Here is a 15,174-nt window from a genome sequence, read left to right on the forward strand (position 1 = left end):
TACTGGGTTGTATGATTTTCTCCATAAGTTCCGTCAAACCCACCACAGGAATCATTGAAGCCTGATAGAATTGCGAGTGTTGGAGGAGCAAGTTGAATTGAGTTAACTGATAAAAAAAAAAGATTATTGTTTGTGTTGATGGTGATGTCACTTTCGCTTGTACTTTATAAACTGTTAAAAATTGGCAAAATGTTTTGTCAAATAAGTTTAGGGGTAATGGCCCTTCTGCTATTGGGTTTATATTCGTATCAGGCCACATTGATATATCCGGCAAGTTTGAATGATGGCCATGGATATTGTGCCACTCCTGATGAATATGATATGCCGGAATTCAAAAATGTATATTTAAAGACTGAAGATGGAGAGACCTTACATTGTTATTCATTGAAACAGGATCGAAACTCTGTCAATTATTCGAATAAGACGATTGTGATACTTTCGCCAAATGCAGGGAATATTGGACATGCCTTACCGATTGTTGCATTATTTTATAAAGAGTTCAGATATAATGTATTTATATATTCTTATAGAGGATATGGGAAATCCAGTGGTAAACCCAGTGAAGCCGGATTAAAGATTGATGCACAAAGAGTTATGTCTTATTTAACCAGTGAAGACGAACAATATCAAGAATCATCACTTATATTATATGGAAGATCATTGGGAGGAGCGGTTGCAATTTATATTGCATCCAGTATGAGTTCATTAGTCCATGCGATTATATTGGAGAATACTTTTTTATCGATTCCCAAGACGGTGCCTCATGTATTACCACCATTAAAGTATTTTACCAGTTTTGTATCGGAAACATGGGATCTGGAAAAATTAATTCCTAATATCCCATCTAATATACCAGCATTATTATTAAGTGCAAGAAAAGATGAGATTGTTCCACCAGAACATATGGATAAGATATATGAGTTATTGAAAACTGAAGACAAGATTTTTTATAAGTTTCCTAATTCAGTTCATAATGATACCGTAATACAGCCAGCTTATTGGGAAAAGATTCATGCATTTATTAAAGATCAAGTGAATCCAGTTGGATATTAGTAGTTTTACAATCAAAGAAGGTAATTAATTTTTTCGAAAAAAGATGTAAATATTATATGTATACAGAACTTATATATAAGTCAGGGGAGGACACAGAGATAAAAAAAAAAGAATGATTGATAGTAGAACCAATCAACCCAATGATTATAATCTAATCACTAATGAAATAAAAGTTAATCTAAATCAAAATTTGAGGTTCACTACCCTTTTTATTTGATTCATCATGAGACATAAAATCAACTTTTTGTTCATCAGCTAATTTTAAAACTTTTTTCAATCTTTCACCAACGGTTTTCAATTTACTTTCATCACAATCTCTAGTCCAAACACCAATTCTAATGGCGGATTTTCTAATATTTAAAACAATACCATTAACTTCATCTTCATCATCTTCAATAGTTTCACCAATAACAGATAATAAACCTCTTAACCATAAATCATTAATAGTACTATAAATTTCACGTTTATTTGAAAAAGCATATTGCCATCTACCACCTTTTGAATTTTGTTCATCTTCCCATTCTGGTTTAATACCTTCTTTAAATAAATGATAATCTGATTTCAATGGTAATTGATTAGCAGCTGGAATTGAGTTATAAATCCCCCAGAATTCTTCAACTGATGAGAAAGTAATAACTGGTTTTAATAAATCATGCCATTGTTCACGAGAATTAGTTTGTGGTTTTGTATACCATAAAGTCCATTTACTATTCAAAGGATGCTTAGCAGTAAATTCTTCTTTACTTGATAAAACAGTTTCTTGTTTATCTAAAGTTAAATCTTCAGTTTGTTTAGTCAATTCTTCAGACATCTTTGCTGTTGTTCTTACCTTTGAAAGATTTTAGTTAGCTTAACTCTCTCTTTTTTTTTTTTTGTAAAGTCGTTGATGACTTTTTCCTCTTCTTAATAAGTACTGGAAAGTTTTTTTCTGTTCTCGCACACCTATTTTCAGCTACCGATTTACCTTCTTAGCTGCTAACTATGCTGGGAAGCTCTTCTGAATCTAGCCGCTTGCTGATCGACCCATCTCTAGGCTTTTTGTTAGCGATTTCTGCCCTGATAATTGTTTTACTTTCACCGTGCTGTAGTCTGATCCTTCAGGATACGGGTAAACTCCAGTACAGGTAAATGTGAGTATGCCAAATTTTCGAGCGAGACAAAAATTTCTGCAAAAACAACATGTACGGGTCTAATCGCAAACGTGTACGGGTCTGCTTACAAGGAATGTACCGGTCTTTTTATCAAGTAGCATTAAAGTAATATACAAAGAGTAGAACTAGAAGGTTTATGAATGAAAACTAGAGAAGGGCACCGCCTAACAAAACCAATCCACCAAATATACCACCGTAAACATTTTCCTTTTTGTATAAGCCATGGCCAGCATTAGATTGCTTGATGGTGGTTTCGGTATAACTTCTGACTTTACCAACTTCTCCACTGATGGAACCCAATCCAATCCCACCGGATTTGGCATCAGCGGTGGCTGAACTGTATGCTTTGGCAAAAGTTTGACTGTAGATTGAAGAAACGGTAGCCAACTTCCCCTTGGAAGTAATGGTGACCCAAACGGTGGTTTTCGATGTGGTTTTAGTCTTTTTATCGTCATCACCTTGGTTTGCCAAACCGGCAACTAATGAAATCAAACTCACAAATGTTATTAAGAAATTATACAACTTCATGTTTAAAGCGAATGTAAATGGTGCTGCAAACCGATCAGTAAAGAAAAGTAAAACTAATTTAATGAAACTGGTCCAAAGAGTGGTTTAATAACTAAAAAAAAAAAATAACTAATTAACAGAGTAGTTTTTATTCTGCTTATGTTTTTTAACTAACAAAAAAACTCCTTTGGCAACGAAAGGAAATGTTTTTTGGGCTGATATTTGTTCCTGAGCCGAGTATGGGGAATAGCGGTCCCCGGTGGGTTTGTGCGGTGCGACCGGATGTGGTGGGGGTAACCACTGTACGGTCACGTGATTGCGCGCGATACGCGACTTTCCCCGGAACGCCCGTCTGCGCTTGATGCCGTCGGTAATGAATACAGCCTCACTCCTCAATGTTGCTCAGAATCCCATAGCCACGCTAGATCTTGGGCAGTCTTTTCAAACCGGGGGGACTGGCTACTGGCAAGACTGTGGGTTTGGTATACTGGCCACAGACCACTTCAGCGACTGGGTAAATGGGGGTGTGTGTGGCAGCTGCTTAGACTATGTCGAGCAACTTATCTGGATTGGCTTAAAAAGTCGTTGAAAAGCCCGAATTGAACCCTGGGAAGCACGATTTCGTCAGTTGCCCTCGGATCTCAGCGTGACCAAACCTCCGTACATCTGGTTTAGTTGCAACTTATATATTGATCTATCAGAACAGTGTGGTGGTATGTGCTGTTTATAATGCTCTGGGTATTGGTTTTGGTTGGTGATTCGTATATTAATGTTGATTGTTATATTGATAGGTATATTGATATATATTAGGTTTATTGGTAGATATTAGGTATATTGGTAGATATTAGGTATATTGGTAGACATTAGGTATATTGGTAGATATTAGGTATATTGGTAGATATTAGGCATATTGGTAGATATTAGGTATATTGGTAGATATTAGGTATATTGGTAGACATTAGGAATATTAATAGGTAATTCTAGAGGTATGTCAATAGGTAATTCAAAATACCCATTAATATGTATCGACTTGTGAGCCGATTCGTATATTAGCTTCTCCATTTGTGGATCTACTGATTCGTATTTACTGACTTTTTATAAAAGGAATGAAATTACCCCGAAAGATGTTATGACTGGAATGATACAACACACTTTATCAATGGTAGCAGTCTGTGAAGATAAGATCGAGCAGCATTCTTAATTACTGCTAAAACTGCAATTGTTTTGCGCACTACTTCTGATGAGATGAATTTTTTTTCTGTACTAAAGCTCATCGAATACTTTTCAACTTACTAACACCTTGATCAGCATTCAGTAAGGCAACCATGGCTAAGAAATCATTGGCAGAGCAAATCGCCGAACTCAGCAAACCCCAAACTGATTTCGATATAGAGGATACCGAGTTTCGTCAACCGGAAGAAAGCGAATCCGAGAATTCCAATGATGATGAAGCAGGGAATGATCATTACGTTAAGGTTGGTGATTCCAAATTAAGAAAAAATATCGAGAAAGTTGCTCTTGGAGGGAAATATAAAGGGCACGTCACCAGTAGGCAAGACTTGGTTGACGATGAAGCCGAAGAAAGCGGAGAAGAACCTAGTGAACCTAGTGAGGATGAGGAAGATGAAGAGGAAGAGAGTGATTCCGGAGCCTCATTGAGATCTAATTCATCGGATGAGTCCGAGCCAGAAGAGGATGAGCAAGAAGATGAAGATCTTGTTGCTAAAAGAAGTAAGTTGAAAACTTTATTAACTCAAGAACGTAAGCATATTATAAATAGATTATCCCAATCTACGTCTAATGATTCAATTAAGGGTTTTGCTATATTACAACAACAAAAAATGTTTGATTCAATTATCGACAGTCGTTTGAAGATACAAAAAGCATTAACCAATTCAAATCAATTACCAATCAATTTCCAGGCACTAAAATCAGAAAAATTATCAACCAAGAAAACTAATTCATTAATTGAATCATCAACTGAGAAATGTTATGACTTATTAGACAGCATTTTCCAATTAAGAAATAAATTGAATGAAAAAGATGGTACTTCCACAACTCCTAATCCTAAAAAGAGAAGTTTATCAACTTATCTTGAAACAACTAGTAAACACGATGCAATTTTGAACAAGTATAGATCATCAGTACTTATTAAATGGTCGGCCAAAATCCAAAATTCGTCTGGTTCCACTGCAATTAATAATGGGAAATTCAAGGCAATTAATCAAAATGCTGAACAACAAGTATCCAATAACTTATCTGATATGGATAGACTAGTCAAGAAGACCAAATTAAATCGTAGAAATATCACTCCTTTAGCTATTGACTATTACACCAAGAACTTCACCAGAGATGATGAAAAAGATTTAAAACAAGATGAGGATGATTATAATCCAGACATCCCTCGCCAAATAAATAATAATGAAAATAAAAATCAGTTGATTGAATTGAATTCAATTTTTGACGATGAAGATTTTTATCGGGTTTTACTCAATGATTTGGTTGATAAAAAAATCCAATCAACAAATCCAGCCAATGGATTAACCTACGCATTAAGAAGTGCCCAAAAAGCCCATAAATTAAAGAAAAACGTCGATACAAAAGCCTCCAAAGGTAGGAAGTTAAGATACCAAATCCAAGAACCAATTAGTAACTTTGAAACTCCCCAAAGTAATTGGACATGGAATGATGATCAAATCGACGAATTCTTTGCCTCGCTTCTAGGCCAAAAAGTCAACATGAACGAGCTTGAAGACGAACACTCCGACGATGACCGTGACTCGGATATCATTGATAATGACAACTCCATCAAGTTGTTTGGTTAATGTACATACTTTTCCTGTTTTGCAGTTTTTGCAGTTTCTTTGTAAGTGTTTTTGTAAGTGCGAGTGAAATCTGTGGGCACGGGTGTTTTTGCCGGCGCATGAACTAAACCAACGTTTGGAATTAAATAACCTAAAACAGACGAAATTACCCGCGATGGCTCATTAGAGATGCGTTTTTGACATACCCCCAATGGAATAATTAATTTCCGATTTTTAGTTTGCAACCAGTTTAAAGCCAGCCTGCTGCTGGGGTCGGTAATTGTTTACCCTGGACTGGTACGGGCCTTCAACACCTGCGTGCTGATTGGTTGACGTAGTCAGCATTCCGCTCGAAATACCTTGTTATTCCGTTGTCATTAGCTATGCTATTTACTTATTTACCTTGTGTTGTTTGTTTTCTTTGTCCTCCTCTTTTTTCTTTTTTTTAATTTGTCTTGTTCTGTTCAATTCCTTATTAACTTTATAGTCCTTTCATTATTGAGTTTGTCTCTGGGCTTAGGGAGGGAAATCCTCAATGAAAACCCCCCAACCCCCTTGTTTTCTTTTGAGTATTCAATAGAATTATGAAACCATTCGTCCACGCAATAAACTCGAGGTTTCAGAACCTTCTCGAGAATATCATTTGAACCCCTTTTACCATTTTCGTTCGAAGTCTTTGTTTACTCGTTGGTAGAAATTGAATTTCTGTGTATTTTATTTGATTTTTTGGTTCTTTATTCGTTTCAGTCTTTTTTTTTTTTTTTTTTTTTTTGGCTTTTTTTTTTTTTTTTTTTTTTTTTTGATTTTTTTGGCATTTTGATTCCTTTAATGATATTCTTCTTTAACGTTTGAAAAATAAAGTAACCCTAATTGAAATAAGCCAGTTTCACCTTCTGCTTGTATAATGTCTATTATAAAGAAGAGAACTTACAGTAGAAAGGGATGTATGGAATGCAAGTCTAGGAAAATAAAAGTACGTTTAATATAGTTGCAATTTTTATGCAATTTCCGAGATTACTAACATTTCTTCAACAGTGTGATGAACAGAAGCCAGTGTGTCAGAATTGCAGTAAAGTTCAAAAAAACTGCTCCTATACTTATCAAACCAAGCTTCCACAACCTCGTAAAAAAGTTCAAGTTCATTCCCAATTTATCATGTTGAATCATGAAGATTATACCGATAAGTCTAAAGGTCAATTGAAAAAATTGGAGGAACAAAAACTTATCAAAGAAGTCAAGTCATCTACTAAAAGTTTGAATTCCAAGCTTGAATCTCCAAATTTAGTTCATCTGTCCAGCTCTTCGTCTCCAAAGACTGTTAAATTGGAATCTGATTCAGGTAATCAGATCTCAATCACTTCTTCAAATACTTCCTCCATTTCTAATAATGATAGTTTTAGAAGCGATACCACTCATTCCCAATTACCTCCTCAACAACCACCGTTACTTCCCCATTTGGCTCCCCAGGGTCCAAATCAATTACATCCTCAACTAACCCATCAGTTACCTCCACAAATACCTCATCAATTACCTCCTCAGTTACCTCCCCAATTACCTCCTCAGTTACCTCCCCAATTACCTCCTCAGTTGCCTCCTCAGTTACCGCATCAATTACCTCCCCAGTTACCTCCTCAAATATCCAATCTCCACTCGAGATCTACGTCGAGCTCTCTTCCGCATAACCAATCTTTTACTTCTATAAATCAGCAGTATCAATACCCATTAAGTCACGGCCATTCTCGTAGCCAAAGCCAAAGTCACCAAAGTCAAACCCAAAAAAGTCAAAACCAAAACCAAAATGAAACTCAAAGCCGAAGTCCAACCAGTCAGCCCAAATCAAATTCTCATCCCAATAATATTCAACCTCCAAGCTTACCAGTAACCACTCATTCATCATCGGTATCATTGAATAAATTACCCCCATTGATTCATTCGGAAAATGATCCATTGAAGAAAAATCAAAGCTCGACTGAACTTTTCCACGCTTCCAATGTTCCAACTTTACCACCTCCTCAACAACACTATATCCCAATACGACACTCAAACATACCAGGTAGTCTATCAACTGCACATCTGCCTAATCCAAATCAATTTAATTTTTCTGGATTAACACCCACCACTTATTTAACTCCTTCCACCAATAATGTTCCGTATTCTCCTCCTCCGAATCAAAATTTACAACCTACAAACCCTAATATGATTCCTAACGATGTATTGATTAACGACGCTTCAGAATTAGCTCAAGGATTAAATGTTTTGATGACTATGGATGTACAAGATTTATTTACTGATTCAAAGGATTCCATCGAGGTGAATTTTGAAGAATTATTCAATAACGATAAACCTCAACCCGACGTGTTTGAAAATGATTCAATGATTCATGATTTAATTTCGGCATTCGATGTAGTTGACGGCTCCAAAAATTATTTAAAATTATTTAGAGAAAAGTATTCTTTATGGTTGATGTCATTATCACCTAGTGGTGATAAACATTTTTTAACAAAAATTTTATTAACTCATGCCCTTAAAACTCCATTTTTATTGCATGCCATTATTTCAATTACTGCAAATTATGAATGGTTCTTCACAAAAGATCCAAAAGATGGACATGCAAGAAAACATTTCTCCACTCTTTGTCAAAAAAATTTGACTTCCATCTTCGAAAGTCATGATAAGACTTTAGATAATATTGAACCTTTGATTTTATCCTCATTATTGTTGGTAACTGATACCGTTGGAACGTCAAACGGTATCTGGAGATCTCATCTAAAAGGTGCCAATGATTTGTTTCAAAAATATGTTGGAATTTATAAACCAATGAATCCAACAATCATCTTAGCAACCACTTGGTTTGCATCTTTTGAATTTATAGCTGTTTTAACTAACCCCTTAGGTGGCGCTATTCAATCACAAAATGAATTGGATGATATTTTAAAACCAGTTTTATATGAAGGTCATAAACCATTAGCTATGCAATCAGGTTTCATATTACCCGATGGATATAATGTCTTTTTAGGATTTTCATCTCAAGCTACAACTTTGTACATTCAATTTGTTAAAGTATCCTTAAAAGTACAAAAATCAAGAGATCAAGTAGTTGATCCACTCGATTTATCATTTTTGATTCATTTATTTCATGAAGCTCACAAGTTTAAATTGATCTCTCATGATATTATAGTAACTAAAGAGAACCCTTTTTATCCAAGAGGATCAGGGATTTTAACGATTCCTCCAGAGGCTTATGGTTATCATAGAGATATTGTATTTTCATGGTATGATCTATCTGATAAAATTCACATACAAGCATTGTATTTGGTCTTATTAACCAATGCTAATTTCTTGAATTTACCAACTGAATCTCCATTAGTTCAAAAAACTGTTGAAAAAATCTTGAGTTATTGTTATTTTTTTTATAATATTGATTTCCAAGATCCTAATTTTGATTTTGATCATGTATTATCGTTACCAGAAAACGCAATATTACAAGATCGTCGTTTAATGATGTGTCATTCTTCTATCTTAATCTGTGGACTAAATTGTTTAGAACACATATCACAAATGAAAATTGAATTGTTTTTCAGATCATTGCAAAAATTAGGAATTAGATCAGTTGAAAAATCATTAACTAAACTTAGAAGCATATGGAGGGGAGAATCAACTACTTCAGATTATGTCCCTTATTTATAGTATGTTTCTCTACTGTATATAGTTTTAATTCTATTTACAAATGCATGATGATTACGTTTAACTTGATATATTAAGGAAGTAGTCTATGTACAAGAAAGAAATCGAATAACTATAATCTTCTTTCGACTTTGTTTAATTTACCGGCAATATAACCATTATTTCTAGTTCTTTGACCACGAACTGGTAAACCGGCTGCGTGTCTTTGACCAGCATAAGAACCAATAGATCTTTTCAATTTGATATCGCTCAAAATCTTGGCTTTTAACTCATTTTCAACTGCCATTTCGGATAATTCTTTATTAATAGCCATAATTTGGGGTTCAGTAAGTTGATTCATTCTCATTTGTGGGTAGATTCCAACTTTTGCACATAATCTTTCAGCAGTATTATATCCAACACCGAAAATTCTCTTAGCAAGCCCTATTCTGACCAAGGCGTTATGCTTAATGGCTTTACCGAATATGTGAACGGCCATATTGTCCTAAGTTGGTTAAGTGAATGAAGTAGACGTTAGAAATTTTCATAAAACCAAAAAAAAAAAACTAAAATAAAATAAAACTTTTCATTTAGAACACCCGTACCACATCTACATAATTATATATACAAGATGAATGCTTTATATTAATTTTTACTATACTTCAGTTTTTGTTGTTCTATATCTAGTCTTAGGATAAGAAGAGACCTTAGTAAACCAATCATAGTGATGAAACTCGCCAAACCAATTGGAACCACGGCGAAGACGACGATATTATAGAAATCAAAAAATCTAGCTCTTCTTTTACCCTTTAAATCTAAATTAGAAGTCACAAAATTTTGGACGATATATGCTAAAGTTAAACAACAACTGATTAAGATCCAGATATGTAGGCCGTATTTGTAACCTTCTGCAGAAAGAGAAGCCACAAGATATTGTTCGATGGTGATTATTATGGTAGACATTGATAACATACGAACAATTGCAGCAGCGGTTGAATAAGTTACAATCCAACGAACCATTAAGCCATCAAGGACTTGATACAGTAGATATCCAGCAACCAAGCACCATACACCGGTCAAGAAATGTTCTGAAGATCTAGCGGTTGTTATTGCGATAATCTTTTGATCTGAATTTGATAAATTAGAAGAAAGATTTATAGGGGATGAGTTGAAGAAAGACCTTCTCCACAGTTGAATTAAACCGATTACTGGAGGAGCTAGGGAAAGATCACGGCAACAAGCAAGAAGGAAATGTTGTCTTGCATTTAAGAATTTTAAACCAATTTTTTTCAAAGATCTTTTACCATTATTTTTACGAATAGACTGATGATTCCAATTAGTATCATTATTTGGATCTTCGTCACTTGAAGGATCCAAGGTATTAGGATCATGAAGGCTATGATTTGAATTGAGACGTCGTATAGAGGAAGGACGACTATTTTGTTGATGTAGTTGATGACTATGATGTAAATTATTAATGAAAGTATTTCTTAAATTAGACAGAGAAGCGCTTCTTGGGTATAGCATTAAAGAATTTGATCTTGAAACATTGGAAGAAGTGGGTATTGATTGAGAAAGAGGACGAGTCAAGTCAGTCAATTCTCTTTGTTGTTGTTCATGGAGTAATTGGGAAGATTCATAAGAAGGAACTAATTCATCGGGATCATAAGGATCAGTTACATGTTGAACCCGAGACTGTTCAAAAGATGGAGGAGGTAAAGGAGAAGGATCAGATGGTAATTCGGGGTTCACCCGGAAAGAATTCATAGTATGGGACGAGGGGGAACGATTGCAGGAAGTGGTATAATCATCATCGACAGTATGAGATTCTAATTGATGAGTTAATCTTCTCCTTATATTCTCGAGAAGTGACATTTAATATTCATTTAAACAAATAGATATATTGAAAAGAAAAGAGATTAGACGGGATTATATTTGAAAAAAAAAAAAAAATCAGTCTGTGAAATTTTCTCAGAGATGAACAAGATAAGATGACTGAGGGGATCAATCGTTTGGTTGATAAACAACATAGTTAATGACTTAATATACGAGGGCTACAGATTAATACAAAATACTAATATTTGATCCTGTTAATTGGATATCTAATGGAGGGGCAAAAAAAAAAAAAAAGGTAGGATAAAATCATCTCATAGAGTAAGAGAAATTAAGTTTAGATAGCTTCTAATTGTTGACTAATTTCTTCTAATTCAGCTTTAGCGTTATTATAAGTTTGGGTTAATTCTTCGAATTTCTTTTCCCATTCTTCTTTTTCAGATTCTAAAGAAGCAACTTTTCTTTCTAATTGTTCAGCTTTAATATCGGTTTCTCTTAATTTTTCAGTAGTTTCTTTTAAATTTTTATCAGCTTCTTCTAATTCTTCTTCTAAGACTTGATTCTTCTTGGTATAGTTTTCATTTGAAGTTTTCAAGGAATGAGATTCATCGGCGGTTTGTTTAATTTCATCCAAGTCAGTTTCCAATTTTTCAACTTGTTCTTCTAAAACATTATTTTTACGAGTTAAAGCTTGAATTTGATGATCTTTATCTAAATTTTCTTGTTCTAATTCTTTAATACGTTCGGTTAAATCATCAGATTTTTCTTGCCATTTTTCAGCATCTAATTTCAAGTTACTAATTTTCTAGAGGTAAATCGTTAGTAAATGAATCTAAAGCATAAATTCGACTAATCGTTGGGTAAAATCATTGTTTGGGAATGCCACGCAGTAATTTGAGGACAGATCATCCAGATCAATCAGATCAACTGGATCGTCCAGATCATCCAGATCCAAAGCCATCCACTAATGATCCTCCGCTTGTCCATAATTTAGCCAACAGATCAATCGAACTTCATTCGGTATTATGACGAATCTTGGTATAAAGGCAAAATTGGTAAGCGCTTAAGCGCTTTCCAATGGGGCAAAGCTTTAACCTTTTCCTAATACCTTGCAAAACTGAACTAACATACTTCCTTGAGCTTATCCATTGTGATTAGACTAGATTAAGATATATCAATCGATAAATTGAGTTTTCCAAGAAGAAAAGAAGTAGTTAAAAAAAAAATTAAATTAACGATTTGGACTTTTTTCCCTGTGTCCTTTGGCGCTTTTTTTGTTTTTTTTTTTTTTTGTTTGATTTTTTTTTTTTTGGTCTTTTTTTGGTTCGTTTTCTTTCGTTTTTCGGTGCTTTTCGTTACTGGGTTTTGTTTATTTGTTTACGGAGTAGTGGTCTACTCGAGGGTTCTATGGCCATTTCTCGAGAGCTGGTTATAGTGTGGCAATTGGATCACTGACGTACGGTAACTGTTGTTTTGTTTTTGTTTTGTTTTGTCGTTTGGCGTAGGAGCAAGCCCTCCGTACACCACCCGTAGAAACAGTCTAGTAAAAGTATACAAGTAGGATAAGTAGCATAAGTAGTATAAGCAGTACAGGTAGTATAAGCAGTACAGGTAGTATAATGGTAGGAGTAGGTAATCTGTACTACTGACGGCTTGTTTCAGCGGTGTTCAATAAAAGACCATATCTGACTATATGATATCATATCACACCAATACTGTCGAGAACTAGCGACTATTTTGCAATAATTGGTTTAAACTTCAAAATAGTTAAATTGGTCAATGTATAGTAGAATAGACTACAAAAGTATACTAGTAGTATACTAGTATAACAGTAGTGTAATATTAGTATAACAGTAGTGTAATATTAGTACAACAGTAGTGTAATATTAGTATAACAGTAGTGTAATATTAGTANAACAGTAGTGTAATATTAGTATAACAGTAGTGTAATATTAGTACAACAGTAGTGTAATATTAGTATAACAGTAGTGTAATATTAGTATAACAGTAGTGTAATATTAGTATAACAGTAGTGTAATATTAGTATAACAGTAGTATAACATTAGTGTAATATTAGTACAACAGTAGTGTAATATTAGTACAACAGTAGTGTAATATTAGTACAACAGTAGTATAATAGCAGTATAATAGGCTACATAAGAAGTGGACTCCAGTCATGCTAAACTCTAAACATGACATATAACCATTCCATCGCTTAATGTATTCATACTTACACCATACTTCAGCATATTTCATACAGCCATGCTATCTATACACTCATGAGCTACCGGTATCTTACACACAGTGTATGTATAGTATGTATAGTATGTAGTATGTATAGTATGTATAGTGTATAGTGTATAGTGTATAGTGTATAGTGTATAGTGTATAGTGTATAGTGTATAGTGTACAGGTGTTTTCTGGGAGAAATGCGATTTATTTGCAAAACAAAGACCCATGCACCCAGAGGAGCAACGGTTCCCGGCACGTGCCAGGGGTCTAGACGGTCCCTGGACAGCAGAAGTACGACTGACGGGGGCAGCAGCAGCAGCCACTGGCACCAGCCGGCGATTGAACGAGCCCAACCCTGGATTGAACCCCCCATTCGACAATACAATCATCGTAGCCAGGTCACTTTCGAATTTAGCAATAATTGGTAATGGGGTGGTAGTGGTAGTGCAACGCTTCAGATTTGCCATTTTTTGCCCTCGCTGTTCAATCCCCAAAAATTTTCATATAAATTCATCGGTTGATTCATTTTTCGTTGAAAAAGCTCAATTTACCAATTCAATTCCAATTCCAATTCCAAAATGTCTAAAGTTTATTTCGATGTCTCTGCCAATGGTTCTTCTTTAGGGAGAATCACTTTCCAATTATACAACGACGTTGTTCCAAAAACCTCTGAAAATTTCAGAGCCTTATGTACTGGTGAAAAAGGTTTTGGTTACGCTTCTTCCGCTTTCCACAGAGTTATTCCTCAATTCATGTTACAAGGTGGTGATTTCACCAGAGGTAACGGTACCGGTGGTAAATCCATCTACGGGGAAAAATTTGCTGATGAAAACTTTGCTAAAAAGCACACCAAACCAGGTTTATTATCCATGGCTAACGCTGGTCCAAATACCAACGGTTCTCAATTTTTCGTTACCACTGTTCCATGTCCATGGTTAGATGGTAAACACGTTGTCTTTGGTGAAGTCATTGACGGTTACGATGTTGTCAAGACCATTGAATCTTACGGTTCTTCTTCTGGTACCACCAAGGCTAGAATTACCATTGATGCCTCTGGTGAATTGTAAGTAATTTAAGTTACATCAAAAAAAAATAAAATAAGATAAAATATACATCATCAATTATGTAGAATTATTATACATCATCAATTATGTAGAATTATAATTTTGCATTCATTAACGCATCAATACCGCTCTTATTGACCCCACTAACCTCTTCTTTACCAAAATATTTAATGGTTTGGTCTTGTCCAACAATAAAAGCGTATCTGGCGGTTCTAACACCAAATCCTTTACTAGACAAATCTAAACTATTAGAGTATTTCCCACTGAATGATGCATTCCCGTCGCTGGCAAAGATAATCTTGGGATTTTCTTCACTTCCCCTAATCCCCAATTGTTTGAGTAACAATTTCCCCCAGGCATTAATAACAAATGGATCATTGGCACTGGCAATCACAACTGCTCCAATGTTCTGTTCCCTCTTCAATTGCTTCAATTGTTTCAATATCCCCGGAATATGGTCTTCAGTACAGGTTGGAGTAAATGCTCCTGGAACAAATACAAAAGCAGTATTGGTACCGGAGTGATCTTTAAATAACTTATCTAACTTCAAGGGTAATGGTTTAGCACAAGCCAACCCATCATCTTGGGCAAGCGTGGCAAATTCAATTGGGATATAGGAGAATTCAACTCCTTCTGGAAATTTGGTTCCTTCACTAAGACTCATGATACTGTCGTTGGTGAGTTGAAAAGTATGCCCGGGGGGTTCTACTCCCTTTATATACCTAGAGTTGCGCGCACGTGATGCCTGGTCGACCAGTAGCGTCAATTGACGTGATGTCAATTGAGTAATTGATTGATGTCAATTGAGTAATTGATTGATGTCAATTGAGTAATTGATTGATGTCAATTGAGTAATTGATTGATGTC

The 15,174-nt window shown here is 35.0% G+C and overlaps 9 protein-coding genes across 9 annotated transcripts; 4 read left to right on the forward strand and 5 right to left on the reverse strand.

Moving 5' to 3' along the window:
• Positions 1 to 144: 144 nt before the first annotated feature.
• HYPBUDRAFT_110763 (uncharacterized protein) lies at positions 145 to 1,053 on the forward strand (the record flags this gene model as incomplete). The annotated part of the gene is made up of 1 exon (XM_020218781.1): positions 145 to 1,053. The coding sequence occupies one exon, from the start codon at positions 145 to 147 to the stop codon at positions 1,051 to 1,053; it is 909 nt and encodes a 302-aa protein (XP_020075466.1).
• Positions 1,054 to 1,231: 178 nt separating this feature from the next.
• EIF4E (translation initiation factor eIF4E) lies at positions 1,232 to 2,147 on the reverse strand (the record flags this gene model as incomplete). Its single annotated transcript, XM_020222767.1, has 1 exon — positions 1,232 to 2,147. Exon 1 carries the CDS (start codon positions 1,862 to 1,864, stop codon positions 1,232 to 1,234), a length of 633 nt encoding a protein of 210 aa, XP_020075467.1. The 5' UTR covers positions 1,865 to 2,147.
• Positions 2,148 to 2,277: 130 nt separating this feature from the next.
• PGA1 (Pga1p) lies at positions 2,278 to 2,732 on the reverse strand (the record flags this gene model as incomplete). Its single annotated transcript, XM_020219256.1, has 2 exons — positions 2,278 to 2,697; positions 2,728 to 2,732. The coding sequence occupies 2 exons, from the start codon at positions 2,730 to 2,732 to the stop codon at positions 2,352 to 2,354; spliced, it is 351 nt and encodes a 116-aa protein (XP_020075468.1). The 3' UTR covers positions 2,278 to 2,351.
• A 1,304-nt stretch (positions 2,733 to 4,036) lies between these two features.
• On the forward strand, positions 4,037 to 5,536 carry HYPBUDRAFT_149272 (rRNA-processing protein; the record flags this gene model as incomplete). The annotated part of the gene is made up of 1 exon (XM_020220189.1): positions 4,037 to 5,536. The coding sequence occupies one exon, from the start codon at positions 4,037 to 4,039 to the stop codon at positions 5,534 to 5,536; it is 1,500 nt and encodes a 499-aa protein (XP_020075469.1).
• An 873-nt stretch (positions 5,537 to 6,409) lies between these two features.
• HYPBUDRAFT_167394 (Zn(II)2Cys6 transcription factor) lies at positions 6,410 to 9,202 on the forward strand (the record flags this gene model as incomplete). The annotated part of the gene is made up of 2 exons (XM_020222768.1): positions 6,410 to 6,488; positions 6,551 to 9,202. The coding sequence occupies exons 1-2, from the start codon at positions 6,420 to 6,422 to the stop codon at positions 9,200 to 9,202; spliced, it is 2,721 nt and encodes a 906-aa protein (XP_020075470.1). The 5' UTR covers positions 6,410 to 6,419.
• Positions 9,203 to 9,311: 109 nt separating this feature from the next.
• On the reverse strand, positions 9,312 to 9,677 carry HYPBUDRAFT_149274 (mitochondrial 37S ribosomal protein uS13m; the record flags this gene model as incomplete). The annotated part of the gene is made up of 1 exon (XM_020220190.1): positions 9,312 to 9,677. One exon carries the CDS (start codon positions 9,675 to 9,677, stop codon positions 9,312 to 9,314), a length of 366 nt encoding a protein of 121 aa, XP_020075471.1.
• A 137-nt stretch (positions 9,678 to 9,814) lies between these two features.
• HYPBUDRAFT_153263 (uncharacterized protein) lies at positions 9,815 to 11,096 on the reverse strand. The gene has a single exon (XM_020221450.1). It carries the CDS (start codon positions 11,051 to 11,053, stop codon positions 9,824 to 9,826), a length of 1,230 nt encoding a protein of 409 aa, XP_020075472.1. The 5' UTR covers positions 11,054 to 11,096; the 3' UTR covers positions 9,815 to 9,823.
• Positions 11,097 to 13,821: 2,725 nt separating this feature from the next.
• Positions 13,822 to 14,310, forward strand: CYP1 (peptidylprolyl isomerase; the record flags this gene model as incomplete). Its single annotated transcript, XM_020219258.1, has 1 exon — positions 13,822 to 14,310. The coding sequence occupies one exon, from the start codon at positions 13,822 to 13,824 to the stop codon at positions 14,308 to 14,310; it is 489 nt and encodes a 162-aa protein (XP_020075473.1).
• Positions 14,311 to 14,339: 29 nt separating this feature from the next.
• On the reverse strand, positions 14,340 to 15,149 carry AHP2 (Ahp2p). The gene has a single exon (XM_020221451.1). It carries the CDS (start codon positions 14,969 to 14,971, stop codon positions 14,402 to 14,404), a length of 570 nt encoding a protein of 189 aa, XP_020075474.1. The 5' UTR covers positions 14,972 to 15,149; the 3' UTR covers positions 14,340 to 14,401.
• Positions 15,150 to 15,174: the final 25 nt, after the last annotated feature.

Source organism: Hyphopichia burtonii (assembly GCF_001661395.1).
Source record: "Hyphopichia burtonii NRRL Y-1933 unplaced genomic scaffold HYPBUscaffold_5, whole genome shotgun sequence".
In the NCBI taxonomy this organism is placed as follows: domain Eukaryota; kingdom Fungi; phylum Ascomycota; class Pichiomycetes; order Serinales; family Debaryomycetaceae; genus Hyphopichia; species Hyphopichia burtonii.